Here is a 17,616-nt window from a genome sequence, read left to right as displayed (position 1 = left end):
ACAGCCGCAAAGGCTAATTTGGCTAAAAACGAGAGTTTCACGAGGTGGCAAAGCAATGATAAATGTCTACTCTAACCCCGCCCCTAAACCTAATGTCACAGGGGCATACGAATGAGATCTAGGAAACAGGAATTCACACGAATGAGCCACCTTGTAAATATGAATTCCCATCAGATTGTATTGATAAATATTTATACATATGAGATATTAAAATATGTTAGACTGAAAGTCACGGCTGAAGCCCGTGTGTCCAGCGCATTTCTCTATTAGCAGTTGTGATGAAGTGGCTGAAGACGTTAAAATTGTAATAGTATTTTTTTTAATTGTTAAAATTTTTTAAATAAATAAAATATTAAAAATAACGTTATGTCCCATTACAAATTGTGATCACCCAACGATTTTCCATGGAAAATACTTAAGAAACCTGCTTGGAGAGTCGCTAAATGTTGCCAGATGACAGCAGGCGCTAGTTAGCATATACATGATGTCATCATGTCAAATTATACGGATTTAGCCCTTTAAAAATCTGTTTTGTACATCTCACTCGACACTGGGGACACAGCTATCCAAAAAGTTGCTATTGTCGCTAGCTGCTAAATGTAGCGATACAGTTCGTCGCCTTAAAATTATAAGGTTCTATCTGCATTCTGAGCAGTTTTGAGATATTGAGCTTCTAAGTTTTGCATTCCATTTGACTTAGATAGAACCTTTTTGCTTTCTAAAATGTACACAACTTCATCAACCATCACAAAATGTAAGTTGTCACAGAATAAAAAGTTTAAAAATTTAGATGGAACCAGTGCAACAAAAAAAAACAAGAGTTAAAATTGCTGCTACGCCCTTGCTGTTAGGCCTTCCACCTTTGTTTTACTTGATTCGTGTACACTCCATTTCCTCTGTCACTCGCAATGATGAAGTCCTGATGTCGTCCTCTGTCATTTTACCAACAATCACCCTGGTGAGCGAGCGCCAGTTAGCTAGTTTCACGGCCATAAAGCATTTTGGGGTTTTGTTCCTGACGCACACGAAGCAAAGAGTGTTGATGACCCCATTGCTCATAGCAATACACTCAATGATGTAGAAAACCACCAGCGAGTTACGGCCACGAGTAATCAGCGCAGGGTAGAAATCCCGAAGGAGGGTGAAACTATAATACGGTGCCCAGCACAAAACGTACGCCACCAACACGGCGATCAGTGCAACGACCGTTCTGCGACGGCGACGCAGCCGCCTGCGCAGCTGTTCCGTCGGAAACCCTGGGACGTTCTTAAACCACAGCTCCTTGGATATGCGTGCGTAACAGATCGCCATGGTGACCACGGGTCCCAAAAACTCCACAATGAATACAAACAGGAAGTAGGAACGATAAATAAATTGTTGGTCTGCGGACCAGATCTGCGCGCAGAAGATCTTTTTGTCATGGGTTTGCGCGCCGTGCGGGTACTCGCGTTCCGTAGCAAAGTACGCTGAGGGTACGGAGATGAGGATGGGGATTATCCAAACCCCAAAGATTAGCCAGTAGGCCGTTTGAAACTTCATTCGGGGCTTCAGGGGATGAACGATAGCCATGTATCTGTGAAAACACAAGAAAGTAGAGGAAGTGCTGAGTTTATAGCATGAATTATTTGAGAAAGACAAAACATGATTGAACAATTTTGAATCTGGACTCAGTTCTGTGCCTAAGGGCTGCTTGGGATTAAATAATGAACCCCATGAGAACCGAATGAAGAGGACTTTGAATGATTAAAGGGATATTTTGGAATCAACGCAAGTTCCGCTCTATTGACTGCATTTGTGGCATAATATTCATGGCTACTACAAAAAATCATTTTGACTTATCCCACATTCACTGTTAAAGAGAAAACAAGCCCATGTTCTGGTACATCTAGAAGTTTTGTTAAGGAGATTCCACATTTGCTGTTAAAGGGATAGTTCACCCAAAATGCATATTCTGTCATTCATTACTCAACCTCAAGTTTGTTCCAAACCTCTGTATAAATGTTTTTGTTCTGTTGAACACAAAGAAAGATATTTGAAAGAATGTTGGTAACTGACACTTCTGGGGCACCATTGACTACCATTAAAATGACTACCTTCAAAATATTTACTTATGTGTTCAACAGAACAAGAAATTATACTATTAATATTTTTTTCTACTATGGTAGTCAATGGTGCCCCAGAAATCTCAGCTGCCAATTTATACAGGTTTGGAGGGTAATTCATGACAGAATTTTCATTTTTGGGTGAACTGGCCCTTTAATTTTCTCACCCTCAGGCCAGCCATAGTAGACAGACTATCCTTTTAAAGCATTTTAACTGAGACCCATTTACACAAAGGACAATAACTATAACTATAAAGTTTAAAAGGTTGTCTGATCTCACAGAAATTCGCATCTATTTTATGAGGTTGCTATTTGTATGAATTTGTGCAATATCATTTGTACGTTTTAGTGCAATTTGCTTTCGCGTCAGTGACATTTAGGTTAAGGTTAAATTTTATGTAAATTTTGTGTGTGCGTTGTCTAAATTGTACTATTTACAGTAAAAAAGTGAATCTGGATCAGCACAACTGTAAGGGTTTGTTGTAAGTTTGTACTGGTATTTACCAAGCATATCACACTGGGATCCAAGCTCTTTTTTCTAATACTTTTAAACAGTCTTAGGTCCAGATTTACTAAACAGGGCAAAATAGCGCGACAACACAATTTCAAAAAAGACAAACACAGCCGCAAATTAATATCTCATTCCCATAATGACCAACGCAATCTACCAAAAGCTGCGCAAATTAGCCACGCCTTTTCAGCACCAATTTTCACTGTGTGTCTTTAGTAAATACCAACAGTAGTTTTTTAACGCAAAAAGGGATGTTTGTGCTGCCAAAAGCTATTCGTAAATCTGGCCATAAATGTACAGAATTAGCAGTCTGGCACACAGCAGTCTATATACACTCAGTGAGCACAGACTTTCTCGTTGTCTGTTCTGATCACTGCATTTTTATCTTAATGAGAAATGTCATAACCTTTGACGCTTGTGGTGAATAACAGGGTCCTCCATCTCTTGTAGTCTAAACGAAAGATACAGCACTATTTCAGCCAATTTATATTGTCAGCCAATTGTGATTAACAACACGTCTTTTTCAAGGTGTTTTATAGTCTCTCATAATATTTGAATTCTCATCTTAATCAATGAAATGTTTAAAAAAACAATTTTTACAGGATGAATAAGACCAGAGCAAGTAGTAATATTTACCAAAAGTAAACCGTGATTTTCAGGGCCCAAAACAAACTTGCCAAATGCGAATTGTGAGTGAATTTGGTTTTGGTTAGTTAATTGAAAAATTATTTCAGTTGGACGGTGATTTTGTTAGAAATTGCTAAAAACAAGATAATAGATCAGTGGTTCCCAACCTTTTTTCCTTGGGCCCCCGTTTTTTCACCACAGAACACACATTCTGGCCGAGACTTGTCTTGTGTAGAGATGCACCGATTGCAATTTTCTTTGCCGATTCCGATTTACAATTTAATTACAAGTGAAACCTGCCGATTCCGATTTTTGCCGATTCCGATTTTCTATCCACAAACTATAATTGACAGTATACTGTATATAAAACCATATTAACTTTTCTTCAATACACATTTTTTTATTTTCATTGAATAAATGATTGAACATTACAATTTCCCCAAATTTCCCTAAATGCAGTTCTCCAAGCTGCATTAAATTACAGAATCTTCTCTTTCCCAAACAACTCTTAAATTGAAGAACTCTGTGACTGAAAAGAAGTACAAATAATAAAAAATAACAAAACATGTCACTTAATTTACATTTTTCATTTTTGTACTCATCTCACAAAAGACTAAGATAACAATAAAATACTTCAACTTTATTCTCGTGTTTCCGTTTATGAAACTAACATTGCTTTATTTCATTTTTTCTGAAATGTAAAATAAATTGTCTTTATCTTGTGTCTGGGATTAAAATAAGTGGGTTGATTTTTGCTGCAACTTCAATAAAGAAGTTAAAAATCATATGAGTGAATTCTACTCTAAAGATGTATATGTATTTGCATTTTTTTGTGTTAGTAAAGAACTCAATCAGATATATATCACATATATTAGTTGATTTATTCATTTTTTTATATTTTGGATTTTTAAAAACAAGTAGAAGTCGTGTTGAATGTCATTTTACCTAGGTGAAATGACCACAGTTTTAACGTAAGACAAGGAATCAGGTTGAATGGAATTTACGTTTGTTTTACACAGAGTGAACGACTTCAACATGAGTTTAGCATGTGTCAGAGTTTAGCATCACTGTTAGCATACATACCCCATGTAGACGGAGCAGCGAGAGATGAACTACAGTGTGTACAGTACATGATGCGTGTGCACGCGCAGTCAGCGGATATGAGAGATGCGCGTCAGTCAGCAGAGACACACATGCGAGTATAAACGAGCCGCGAAAGACAGGCTGTGCGCGCGCACGTTTACATGTTTACTTGCGGCTTTGAGTGTACTGACGGCTGTGACGTTCTTGCCCGCATCACGAGCAACAGAAGATCGGCCTGGAATCGGCGAGACGTGAGACTGACCTAAATAAAGAGATAAAACCTAAATTTACGTAGGTTTTGTCATAGCGTCTAAACTTTTTCCTTTATTTCTGACGAAGAATCACCGCATTTACGTTTCTCTGCTATTTTTCCTTTTGATTTTTATGTTAACACGAACGTTGACGCCTGACAGAGGACGTTTCACATGTAAGTCTCATAGCGAGAACAGCCAATGACAGTGCTTCCGGCTACCGAAAAGCCCCGTGTGAATGTCTGCCGATGGAGCCGGAAAAATTGAAATAATTATTTTATACAAGATGTAACTATTTTTGACTGCATTATCTGCATTATCATTGTAAGTACATGATTTTTTTAAAACATACAAAAATATTTTTATTTAAAATGATTAGTGGAACATTTATGCAGCTTTATTTAACCTCAAAGCACGTCAGCTCCCGCGCCCCCTCGTGTAAACTCTGGCGCCTCCCAGGTTGGGAACCACTGTAATAGATGGACTTCTTGAATGTTAGAATGATTGTGAACATCATGTTGCTGACACTCCAGTCCCGGCCAAAGTTTTGCTCCAACACAGATTAAACAAACCGACAGGCTGTTTGAGACAAACAAATAAATAGCCCTGTATTATATAGAAAATGTGTGTAAACAAATATTATTGTAATATTCAATTGTAAAAATAAATCAAGTTTTATGGCACCCTGGTCAATTTTGATTTCATGTTGACTTTAATGCTGAATAAGTTATTTGCACTTGTCTAAACTGAAAATTTAATACACAACTCTTTTTACTGAAGCATATGATTACATTTCCATACAAATCAATTTGCATTCGATTCATTTAATCTGTTGTGGTGGGGACAGACACGAAAACAATCACGGTTCTTCGGGGCCTATGCTGAACCCTTGTTCTCCCCAAAGGATGCCTTTGGTTATAAGTGAGGAGGCGAGCATCACGGAATCAATGGGAACCACCTGCTGGGCAACAGATTCTTTGCGAATCCGCCAGGACAGAATGTACTTCCCTCCAAATCCGTGCGGTTACTGTGATACACTGATGATCATGGGAAGACGCAGCTGGCAGATATCCACATTATGTTTTTATTTTGGCTGTATTTACTTTTTGAATGTTCATTGAGCCGTTGCTATGTATCATCTGTGCTACTTAGCACGTTTATGAGAGACAGCGTCTTTAAAGTAACAGTACAGGACTGTTTAGTCATAGTCTGCTTGGGCAAAGAAAAGCAAGACAGTTTCGAAATTTATGCATTTGTGCATGACACAAAAATCCACACACAATATGGTGAATAGATTGTGAAAATATGTTGATTTTAGCCAATAATTGTGTGTCTTAAAAAAGGTGCTTCAAAAGGTTCTTTGATGCCATGGAAGAACCTTTTGGTTCCCTAAAGAACCTTTAACATCTGAAGAACCTTTCGGTTTCAAAAAATGTTCTTTGTGGTGAAAAAAGGTTTTTCACATTATAAAAAAGTAAGAAAGAGATGGTTCTTTTAAGAACCTTTGACTAAATGATTCTTTGTGGAACCAAAAATGGTTCTTCTATGGCACAGATGTGAAGAATCTTTTAAGCACCTTTATTTTTAAGAGCGTAGGGTCTATTGGTGTGGCATGTTGTAAACTTAGCAAAACATAATAATGCCTTGAAAACTCAAAACTTGACATAACAGACAGACAGATTGCTCTGGTGGTTGTTTTAACAGTTATGGACATTTAAATCAATAAATCAGTTGTCACGTTTTTTGGTAAGGATCCTGTCTAAGGTAGTTGCCTATGTAGGCAGACTGTTAGAATTTGGAACAGAGCCAGAGAAACGTGATTGTTTTAAAGCCAACGACATCCCAAAACTGCAGCAGGGTCAGACCAATGGTTTTGAAATCAAAATCTTTGTAGGTGCTAATGTTGTCGGATGTGCCTGTTACAGAGTACTTTCCATAAGCAGGTTACAAAACATGATCTGAACATATTAAACATTTTTATCAGATCAATTTATTATTTGAGACTAATTGAGAAGTTGCTTGTCAATGTCAGGCACACTCAATTTTGTATGAGCTGTTTTTATTTTATTATATGAATATATTATTATTATGTAAATTACAATGCGATTTTTGCATTCCTGTTACCAGTATTTGTGATTTCAGTACATATTTGTAATATTAGATATTAAAAACCCTTGTTTGTGAAGCTTTGTTCTTTTCTACCATTCAACTTTAAAGTCACCATAACTTCTAAATTGACCATTTATTTTTATGTAATATTGCAGTGTTTACATGATTTATCCATGTGCATCATTGCTTTTCTATTTAAATTCATGCGTCATTGTAATCTTTAATATAAACCATTAACATCCCCCTCTCAATGACATTTTCTCACAATGACATGTCTTCTCGCCATGACGTGTGTTTCGGCATAAGGGTCGGACTATTTTGACTGTCTATCGGCCGGACAGATTCAACCACCAATGTGCCACCCTACACATGTTGTCCAGAAGTTATTTCATTCTGATATATGACGACTTTAAATCTAATAGATTAAGTTAGAAAGTAAATACATTTTTTAAATAACAGATTTCAGACTTTCTAAAAGGAATCGTTCAACCAAAAATGAAAATCATCATCTGTCATCATTTACTTACTCTCAAGTTGTTCCAAACATTGATTAATTTATAAAAATTAATAAAAGAAGATATTTGGAAGAATGTTTGTAACCAAACAGTTCTGGGACACTATTGACTACCATTTATTTCCCTACTGTGATATTGTGCCCCAGAATTGTTTGGTTACAAACATTTTCCCAAATATTTTTCTTTGTTTCAGCAGAACAACAAACACTACAAACAAACTTGGAACAACTTGATGACAGAATTTAAATGATGACAGAAGTTTTTTGTGAACTTTCTCTCTAAGCTGTCACCCAGTAGCTATTTTGCGACCAAATGATGGTTTCTAATTATTGAAGAACTCTATGTTTCATGAAAACAAGAGATTTTTTAATTAGTAAGTATAAAATTAGTAAATACAGTATAGTTTATTTTTATATATATTTTTATATAGTAACATTTTTGGGTGAACTTCCTCTTTAAGATGTCACCCAGTAGCTATTTTGTACGGAGCCGCTTTAGGGACAAGGGGTGGAAAAAATATGAGAGGGAAGACAAAATATATTTTTAAAGGTTTTGCGTTCTCTCGCAAAACTTTTGCGTTCTCTCGCAAACATATTTGCGTTATCTCGCAAAACTTTTGCATTCTCTCGCAAACATATTTGTGTTATCTCGCAAAACATTCAAACGTCCTGTTGTCCCGCTCCATACATTAACAATAGAGCGGTTCAGAGTAGATTCCTGGACCAATAACTTGCTAAATGTTGTTATAATACAAATAACACATAATTCCTTAGACAATGATCTACAATCTAGTCTTCCTCAAAACGAGAATATAAATTGATCTCTATATGAGCAGGCGACATGGACAAGTCCAAAGCAACCGTCTGCAAAGTGACTGTAAATCCGAAAAGCGTTACTACAAAAATAGTCATTAATAACTTAAATGTTACACACTGTGGTCTCACCAAATTCAGTTTACACATTAATGCTCTCTTGCTGAATTTAAACTGGTTTTAGTTATACTACAGTATGTAGCACTGAAGTTAATGACTATTTTTCGTAGCCTAATGATCTTTAGGTTTTGCACTTTACAGACGATCCCTTCGGTCTTGTCTCAGCCGGCTGCCGCCTGAGATCCATACAAGGCTCGATTTTTGGGAAATTAAGTTAAAATTCATTGTTTTCGTTACATAGAATGAGGTGTCATTTGTGTTATAAGAACGTTTAGCTCACGAGTTATTGTTCCGGGAATCTGTGACTATAGACCAATGTTTATGTACGGAGCTAGTCTTAAATTCTGCCAGCAGGGCATTAAACATTAAGTGTTTGTCAGAACTCGCAAAATGTTTTGCGAGATAACGCAAATGTGTTTGCGAGGGAACGCAAAAGTTTTGCGAGGGAACGCAATGTTTTGCGAGATAACGCAAAAGTTTTGCGAGATAACGCAAAACCTTTAAAAAAATATTTTCTCTTCCCTCTCATATTTTTTCCACCCCATGTCTCTAAAGGGGCTCCGTAATTTTGCAACCAAATGATGGTTTCTAATGATTGAAGAACTCTGTTTCATAAAAATAATAGAAAATGTTAAAATTAGTAAGTATAAAATCAGTAAATACAGTATAGGTTTTTTTTACAACACAAATTGATTTTGTATGGTTTTAAATGTCAAAAACAATTACAAAAGTCAGGACCTCTAAGATGCCACAGGCTAACCACCCTATTATATTAAAATAGATACATGATATCATAAACTGCTCACTTTTCATACTATATTAGGCTTGCTTTGGATTACGATTTATTGCTTCACTATTTGACACAGGAGTTCTGTTGCTGGAGAGCCGCTGTCTTACAGTGTTTAGCTTCAACCATAATTGAACAAACCTGAAGCCTGAAATGATAGCAGGTGTGTTTGATTAGTTTCATCTGAACTGAGCAGAACAGTGGCCTAGCAGCAGCACTAGAGTCTGGTGGTCTGATATCTCATTATACACAACACAGCATTCGTGACATGAAAACTGAACGAGACTCCAAAGTGTACTTTATTTGTGGATAGTGCCTTATCTTTTTGACATTGATATAGCTGTCCGGATGCTCAAAAATTGAAATGCTAATCATTTCAACCTTGGCACCCTAATATGGTGTAAGATTTATGCGATTCCATATACTCAGGTGTAAATTCATAAACCACTGAGGGGACATTTAATGAGAATATGTTTATGAATGAGTTCATATCCAAACTCTCTAGGCAATAAAAACTTAAAATTGAGTTCACAGAGACGAACGCTCACCTGTCCACAGCAATGGCTAGCAGGGCATTGGTGGACACATACAGAGACACGGTCCTCAGGTAGTTAATTGAGACACAGAGCACAATCCCATGATTCCACGACAGCCGTTTCACCACGTAATAATCCACCAAAAACGGACAGCACACAGTCGCCACCAGGAAGTCTGATATTGCCAAATTGGCGATGAGCAAATTGGTCAGATTTCTGAGTTTTTTGTATCGTGCCAATGTGGCGATAAAGAGGCAATTCCCAACGCCACACACCAGCATGATGCAAACCAGGACCACAGCGATGACAATCGTTGCCACGAAAAATGCTTGTCCCTGAGTCGTGTCGGGGATCTCCTCTACTGGAATCTCGTAATCCAGAGGAGTATCGTAATTCGGTATAACATCAAGCGGGTTATCCGATATATGCCCTGGAGTCCATGTTGAGGTGCTAATGTTGTCGTCTCCCATCTTCTTTTTGTACTAGTCTAACAAAGGCCACCAGGGTCTTCCATATTTTTATTGAATGAATGCACGTTCTGTCGTTTGCTGTAGGGAGTTAGAAAATTAATTTTGACAAACTTCATAGATTATGGATTATAGACAATGCATGAAACGTTAGCCCTTAAAACTCTAAGAAACAGCATTTACTCTGAGGTTTACTGAGAGATGAGAGTTATGTGCTTTGTTAGTGTCTTTGGGTTGAAAAAGTCTACATCTGGCAGATATTTTCTGAGATGCGAAAGGAAACAAACTCACAGATGGCCAGATTAGGAATGATTTTATAGTGAGACTCCGAATTAGCTGCATGTTTATTTATAACTCAGCAGAACTTTGAATCAAAACAGATTCAAAACACAAGCTGTATTGTCACTGCTGTCTGCTGGCACTTTTATATTCATTTGTTTTTCTTATGTTAGGATTGGTACGCCGGTGGATGTGATAGTGTATGTTGTAAAATAATGGGTTCAGTCGTGGGTAGAAGTTACATAGAAACTTGAAATGTATTATAATACTATGGCTTAACTTTATTAACTATACTTTTTTGGTTTGTAAAACCAAAACCATATTAAATGTAGCTCAACAATAATCATATTTTTAACCATGGTATTGGTAGTAAAACTATGGTAATACAAATGGTAGCCTAATCAGTATGTCAAAAAACGTAGTTTCTACACTTTTACTAAAACCATGTTTCATTTTCCGAAATGACAGAACTGACAGAAGTTCCCTCCAGTGTGTAAGTTTCTTTTGACAAAAGTAAAATGCAAAATACAGGATGAGGTAAAAAAGGGTTTCACTACATGTATACTGTAATTGCATATTTATGGGATATTTATATAAAGTGCACAACCAGTATGACAACAGCTTGTCCCTATTAATTTTACAATGTCAACTGTTTAGTCTTTTAGGAAATTATACCGTACATTTAGAAGTTTTTAAGAGCAAACTCTTAAAGGAAAAAATAAATGTTTGTTTACCTTTCTGTAAGCGAGATTTTGAGATTTTTCGAGAGTTAAACAATTTTATAAAAAGTTTAGTCGGGCTAACACTAGTATTATTAGGTTATTATAGCCTATTACAATTTGCGAATTCAAAATAGAGAAACAAAGTAGTCACGGAGAATTAAATGTAGCCGATCCTGCGATCCTTAATACAAATCGTTTACGTTCATTTTTATTTAAGCATAACTTGAAAGGCTGTATAGCCTACATTTTCAAGCTATGGGCTACTTGAATACACAACCATTAATTTTTGGTCAGGTTAAAAGAACCTGACCAAAACTTTATAAATAAAACTTTCACGTTCAGAAACAAAAAAGTATGTAGCTTACCTTCACAGTATTCTCCTTTTTCGTTTTAATGTTCGTGATATCCGTGCAAAGACATCCCTGCATCTTAAATTGTATGTGTCTAAATCTACAAAACTATGTGTTTTCCTTTATTTAATTAAAAGAGGCGCATGAGAGGCGCGTCGCTGCCGCGTCTGCAGTTCTCCAGCTGCTATATTAAACAAAGCGTCTCAGCGTCTCCTCCCCATCCATCCTCCTCCCATGCACCCAACAAACCAAATGCGTGTCCGCAACATAAAATGATATCGTATGAAAATACATTATATTATTGCAAATTTGTTAAGGTTACATTAGCACTGCCGTGAAAATGATCATAGGATTGCAACACATTTTTTCCCTGTTGTGTCTTTACACAACACACAGACCCTTCAACTTGAACACATCCATTAGATAACAAATTTGCTAGTAAATGATGTGACCTTGCTTTACTTTTAGGTCATCTATTAGTTAATGCATGCATTTAGTTTTCACTAATATTTAACAACCAAAAATGGCAAAACAGAACAATCTTTTTATGAAATGCACGCCACTTAATAGTTTTAAATGGTATTTTTTAATTAATAAATAATGCAAGTGTCTAACATTTTGGGGTCCACTTTGCATTTTCTCATCATGCTCTCTCATCCAGCAACCACGAACGCGTTTAATAAACATAAGGCTCTCGTGTACATTTATTCAGGTTGGTTTCATCCTTAATTCATGTTGTACTCTTTTGATATTGTTCTATTTCAGGTGCCTGCAGGAGCTCTCCGTTTGCTAAGAAGACCTTGAGAGAAACAATCTGGTTCAACCTCAGAATTAAGTTCTGGCACAGACATGAGGGCTCAGCAATTGACCTCGATACACAGACTGAACCAACAGATGAGAGATTTTAATCAGGTGTTTTAATAATCCTCAAATATACTTGATATTTTTTGTCAGATATCATTTTTATACATTTTCTTATGGTTTTTAGATGCAGTGTGACCAGCTTACGTTTCCAACAAAAGAATCTTTGTAAGTGACATGTTCAGGCGAATCTTATTCTAGATACACAAAATAATAAATTGACTCTTGGTCACCTTGGTCACCTTTGCTGGGAGAACATTTTGAAGTTGGATGTTTGCATGACCTTGGCGTTTCTAACTCTGTCTGAGCTACAGGAACACATTGCAGAGCCATCTGGACAACCTAGAGAAGAAAGTGAAACAGGTGTTACGTTAAAGATTTACTCACATTCAAAATGCAGATCCAATCAAAGCGGAGCGGTCCTGACCTCAGACACACACAATCACACCAGCTTTCACTCCCAGACAAATGCAACCCTGAACGGCCTTTAAAATTTACAACTTCTACACTGCTTGGTGAGATTGCTGCCTCGACAAAAGCAAGCTTCTCTCTAAATCATTTTCTTTCTCTATCACACACCATCCTGGTAAACCGCGCCATAAAACTGACACTGACACCTCAAGCAGCAGTAACACAAACACTAGTGAGAAACACAGCGGGCCACAATTTGAACGGCGCTGTGATAATGAATGAGGCATTAATGGTGGCCAGCTGGGAACCTCCATTAGACTTCATCAAAGAATCGGTTAAGTGAAGTCTGACAGCAGTAGCACACGCCTCCCAAGTGTTTTCCAAACATCATTTGTGAAAAGAATGTCCAACACGCTTGAGCTGCTTCACAGACTGTGTATGGCTACGTGGTTCCCTTTTGAGTTCGCTCGATATTGCGCCAGTACCTATCACCCGTAGAACACAGAGAGCTTTCACTGAAGCCATGTCTTAGAATGGTGGCACATAAATACACTCTATCCATAAAACCTCAGGACTTATAGCAGCAGGTGTGGAACACCAACGGTGTCAAAAATGCCCATGCACAAAACACTAGACAAAATACAAATGTGGATCAAAGACGTCAGGAATAGGCTAGTTGGCATATGAGATCATCTGATGACAATTAGCGACTTTTCAAGCAGGTTTTAGCTTGTTTCAATTTGAAATAAAGGGTTTGGTTTCCAAGTTCAGTTTCAATATAAGCGTTGATATAGCCTGACCATCTATTCTGGTGGCCTTGCTGTCAAAGTTGTTGATGCGCTTCTGGGAAATGTTTTACACAAACTTATGGAGTCTACTCAATGTATGATGTCATTAAAGTGACAAGGAGGCATAACAATAAAATTTTCACCTTGATTTATTGCGCGAACAATACATTTTATAATTGGTAAAATGTTAAGTAATTCAAATCAAATTAGATAAATAAAAAATAGATTCATTCATCAAAAGTGGTCTCTTTTAGACCACGCTGTACATGTTTATATGTGTATTTTTATCAGATGTTTGTGATTTCGCAGACTCACAGAAGATTATATTTGGATAACATGTCAGTATTCCTGGTTAAGGAGGTTTCACGGGTACTGATGCAATGTCTTGTTCCTGTCTTTCAGGGGACCGAGGTTACAGAAACCAGAGATGTTTTTTTTAACCAGATCACTGAAGTGTAGCGAGAGATGATTGGTCTGTCATGGAAATAAGAGCTCAGCAGTCTGTTCATTAAAGACTAAATGAAGATGACAGTAAGTAATAGTCTCTCAGTCTTTTTTATCATTTACATCTTTGTCTGTTTTTCAACCTCATATCAGCCAAACGAGAAACGAATAGTTCATAAAAAATAGCTTGGTCAAGTTTTGCCAGAAACTTAAAAATAGTATTTGGGTTTGAGGGTTATACGTTTAGGCCGATAGGGCAGACAGGGCTAAATGGTTACTATTGTATCATGGGTGGTTGCTAAGGTTACTGGAATGACAAATAGATGGATAAATAGCCTACATGCATACTTTTTGGGGTTGCTGTGTATATTGAAAGAACCAAAAAGCACTTACAGGGATTTTTGTGTTTGATAAAATCACTATTTTATGACTTTTTTCCAGAAATGTTTTGTTTTGGAGTTTTACGCCCCTGTAACAAAATCTCTGGGGAAATATTGGTGACACTTTACATTAAGGAAAAGCTTTTAATGGATTTGTGCTTGGCTGCCCCATTTTCCATTTACTTCCATTTGAAAGATGCCTAGTGGGGGGGACTAATTTAGATGTTTATTGTTACAAATCATTATGTAGAGATACCGTCATGACATTTAAAAGCAGCACATCTCAAAATATTCGTCACCTCTCCGGCCAAATCCCCAGCTGTTTTAATTATAGAACCAGAAAAACATACATCTGATTAAATCAGCTAGTTTAATAAAACACAATAAGGATGGGATATTAAAATGTTATAGTGTGTCACATAACCATGGTTTATAAATTAACATTGTATTCTAAGTCAGTGTTATAATGTACCTGACAGCCTGTACTCAGATTCATAATCGAGTTGGTTCCCAGTGAATAATTTAGTAGCCCGAGTGCTGATGCTCGAGTGTGTATCAGTATTCTGTGCCAAAAACAACCGCTTCAATCACTCTTTAGGTACAGAGTGTTCATGGCTGACAGATTACAACTTCACTGACACACCACACCAAACCACATAAAAACAACAAAAGAGAGACATTGCCTAAACTCTGCATTAAAACTAATGACTGAAAAAGGGAAAATAGAGTAATATTTAAACATCAGTAGATCCTTCGACTTTTGACGCCTGGTCACATGGGTATTCAAGATTACTAAATGCTGGGTCTTTTCAATCCATTATCAGGGAAAATATGGACAAGTTCAAACATAGTTTAATGGCTTGAAATGACCCAGGATTTGCGTAGCAACTACAATTTCTAGTAAGTAGAAAACTGTGTCCTCTACACAAAGACTTGCTAATACTTCACGAAATCCAAGTTTTCTAGGTCTGAAAATTCCCTATTCTTGAAAACTTCCAATAACCGTGGCTAAACTGTACATATCTGCTTTGTTCCATTGCCATGTATACAGATTACAGTTACATTCACTGACTGCCCAATCCATATCGTACACAATCTTACTGTCCATATTAAGGCAACCTCCAGAAGTGAAAGCAAACAGGTGTAGTTTTCAGGTAGAATGAAAAAACGTCAGGTTTTTAAGTTACCAGGTGCTTCTGTGGAAGAACCTAACACTGGATTTTATAAGAATTAATCACCAAATCACTTAAAAAGTTGAGGCACTTGAAATTATTGTAGAAGCTAATTTTATTAGTCTACAGTCCAAAACAAGCATTTGACACGGAATCGCATAATCATTAATTTTCATACAAAAAAAAAAAAAATCAAAACACAACAGTAAAGAAGCTTTAAAAAAACTAAAAGGAAACAGAACGGAACAAAGAATCCACTGATCAGTCTCAACTACAGTCCATTATAACTCTTGTGTCCAGGGAAACGAGTGCCGGTGTGGTAGTGGGTTTGGTCACTTTTTGGCATATGTGATCTTCATAGCACACGTGGCTGTTATTCTGAAACCCTGTAGCGCATCTTTGGCGACTCCAGCTTGAGTCTCGCTTTCAAACTCCACAAACGAAATATCATGCTTTCCTGGGACCAGACGCACCTCTTTAAACCCAGGAAACCTACGGGATGAAAAGAGATTAAATGAGAGGGAAACAAATAATAAACAATCAAAGACTATTTATTTTTTGTTTTAAAGTCAGAGATACTAACAAAAATCTTTTCCAGCAAAAAATATTTATCAGCCTTTCTAATTGTTTTAACAAACAATTTAATCTAATCTTAATCATTATGTTTACTCTGAAGTTTCAGAATACAATTCACAATTTTGAACATAACTTTTAACACCATAATGTCAGTATGAACTTACTGGTTGAATAACATAGAGAGCATCATCTCATTTGTCTCTTCTGGAAGATTATTCAAGAACAGAATATAATTTGGTGGATTGTCAGGGACCTAGAAAATACAGAAAAATATAAAATCAATTTTATCAGTCAATGGTCACCAACATTTATTTAAGACTTGTTGCAGCATGGGTTAGGATCAAGAGAATGTTTACATTAATAGTAATTATCTATCACTATAAAAAAATTGTAAACATAAGACATGTGACATACCTGGACTGTGGCAGGTGGAGGGGGTTGTGTGCTTATAGCTCCCTGTAAGGACAAATGCACAAAAATATATTTATAAACAGTCAGCAATCTGTTTATTACTCTTATTGCAAAGTTTGCGCAGTAATGCATTGTTGAGTAAATATCTTTACAGCTAAACTATGACAACGTTTTTTTCTGTCAAATGTGATGTTTGATTCAAACAAACATCATCCATTTCAACTCACCGCTGGTTTTTTGTTTGCATTGGCCGCCTGCTCCTGAGCTTTCTTCTTTTTGTCTTTCTTCTTTTCTTTATCTCCATACGTGCCTCTCATCTTTGCAATGACATCCGAGTCCGTTTTTGCATACTGGATTCGCTAAAAGCAGAATAAATGTTAAGAATAACAATTGAGGTCAAATGAGTGGTTAAACTTTTGTACCAGACACGTGATCTGCATTCAGTTTTTGCATCACTGACCATGGGCTTATTGTAGAAAGGAAATCCTTGAAGTTGTCTGAGGGCGTTTGTGGCTGCAGAAAGCTCTTTGAATATAACAAACGCCTGGCCCCTCATCCTCACGGTCTTCAGAGCAACAATATCCAGAATCTGACCAAACTGTGAGAATAATGCGTAGAGCGCTCTCTTCAACTCTGTAGAAAAGAAGATCTTTTAGGGTACACAGAAGTGTAGATTTTGAAGACTGTTTAGTGGAGTATAAATCAAACATTACAAATAACGATCAGGGAGAGTAAAATGTAGCAAACAACTCAAATCCGAGTTACTCCAAGACGGATTGAATACTATAGACTCAAGCATCTACCTTCTTTCTTAATTTTATCGTTGACATTGTTGACATAGATGGTGTGATTCGGTCGTATATCCATGATCGACAATTTTCAACTATAACGTCACTGCAACAGAGAAAACAATTTACAGACAGAAAACGATTTGATTGAATGAACCGTAAAAGAAAATGCCTATCCAACACGCACATTGTGGTGTATTAAACGGTTCAAATAGTGAAACAAAAACATAATGTGAGAAAACACAAATGAGTAACACTGCCTACGGGTTATCTAAATTATAAATACACACATTTGTAAATTATGCACCAATAAAATTGCCTGAGTAAACGAACCAAGTCAAACTCACACCGAACTCTTAAACCGGAAACTGCCGCTTTGCCGCTTCTTCCTTTCTTTTGAAACGGCGGTTTTATGTAGCGCCACCTGCTATCGCGGAGGGATATGACAGTTGCAACAAATAGAGGAGCGAAGCTTTTTATAAACCTACAGTAATAGCCAAAAGTGAGGTCCATA

At 36.8% G+C, this 17,616-nt stretch overlaps 2 protein-coding genes across 6 annotated transcripts; both read right to left on the bottom strand.

The window, feature by feature from the left end:
• Positions 1-381: 381 nt before the first annotated feature.
• Positions 382-12,614, bottom strand: prokr1a (prokineticin receptor 1a). 2 transcript variants are annotated; one of them, XM_057332452.1, is made up of 4 exons: positions 12,560-12,614; positions 12,366-12,474; positions 9,466-10,001; positions 382-1,573 (listed from the first exon to the last, which is right to left on the bottom strand). In XM_057332452.1, the coding sequence occupies exons 3-4, from the start codon at positions 9,921-9,923 to the stop codon at positions 868-870; spliced, it is 1,164 nt and encodes a 387-aa protein (XP_057188435.1). In that variant the 5' UTR covers positions 9,924-10,001; positions 12,366-12,474; positions 12,560-12,614; the 3' UTR covers positions 382-867. The 2 variants fall into 2 exon arrangements, with proteins under 2 accessions (XP_057188435.1, XP_057188434.1); XM_057332451.1 differs by lacking the exons at positions 12,366-12,474; positions 12,560-12,614 and adding an exon at positions 11,287-11,418.
• A 2,723-nt stretch (positions 12,615-15,337) lies between these two features.
• snrpb2 (small nuclear ribonucleoprotein polypeptide B2) lies at positions 15,338-17,481 on the bottom strand. 4 transcript variants are annotated; one of them, XM_057332188.1, is made up of 7 exons: positions 17,450-17,479; positions 17,118-17,208; positions 16,775-16,947; positions 16,542-16,673; positions 16,318-16,359; positions 16,068-16,156; positions 15,338-15,819 (listed from the first exon to the last, which is right to left on the bottom strand). In XM_057332188.1, exons 2-7 carry the CDS (start codon positions 17,179-17,181, stop codon positions 15,660-15,662), a joined length of 660 nt encoding a protein of 219 aa, XP_057188171.1. In that variant the 5' UTR covers positions 17,182-17,208; positions 17,450-17,479; the 3' UTR covers positions 15,338-15,659. The 4 variants fall into 4 exon arrangements, with proteins under 4 accessions (XP_057188171.1, XP_057188170.1, XP_057188172.1 ...); XM_057332187.1 differs by having other exon boundaries at positions 17,393-17,454; XM_057332189.1 differs by lacking the exon at positions 17,450-17,479 and adding an exon at positions 17,410-17,431.
• Between the last annotated feature and the right edge of the window lie 135 nt (positions 17,482-17,616).

Source organism: Triplophysa rosa, linkage group LG4, assembly GCF_024868665.1.
Source record: "Triplophysa rosa linkage group LG4, Trosa_1v2, whole genome shotgun sequence".
NCBI classification, from domain to species: Eukaryota; Metazoa; Chordata; class Actinopteri; order Cypriniformes; family Nemacheilidae; genus Triplophysa; species Triplophysa rosa.
The sequence above is the reverse complement of the archived record's forward strand: the minus strand, read 5'-3'. Positions and strand labels throughout refer to the sequence as shown.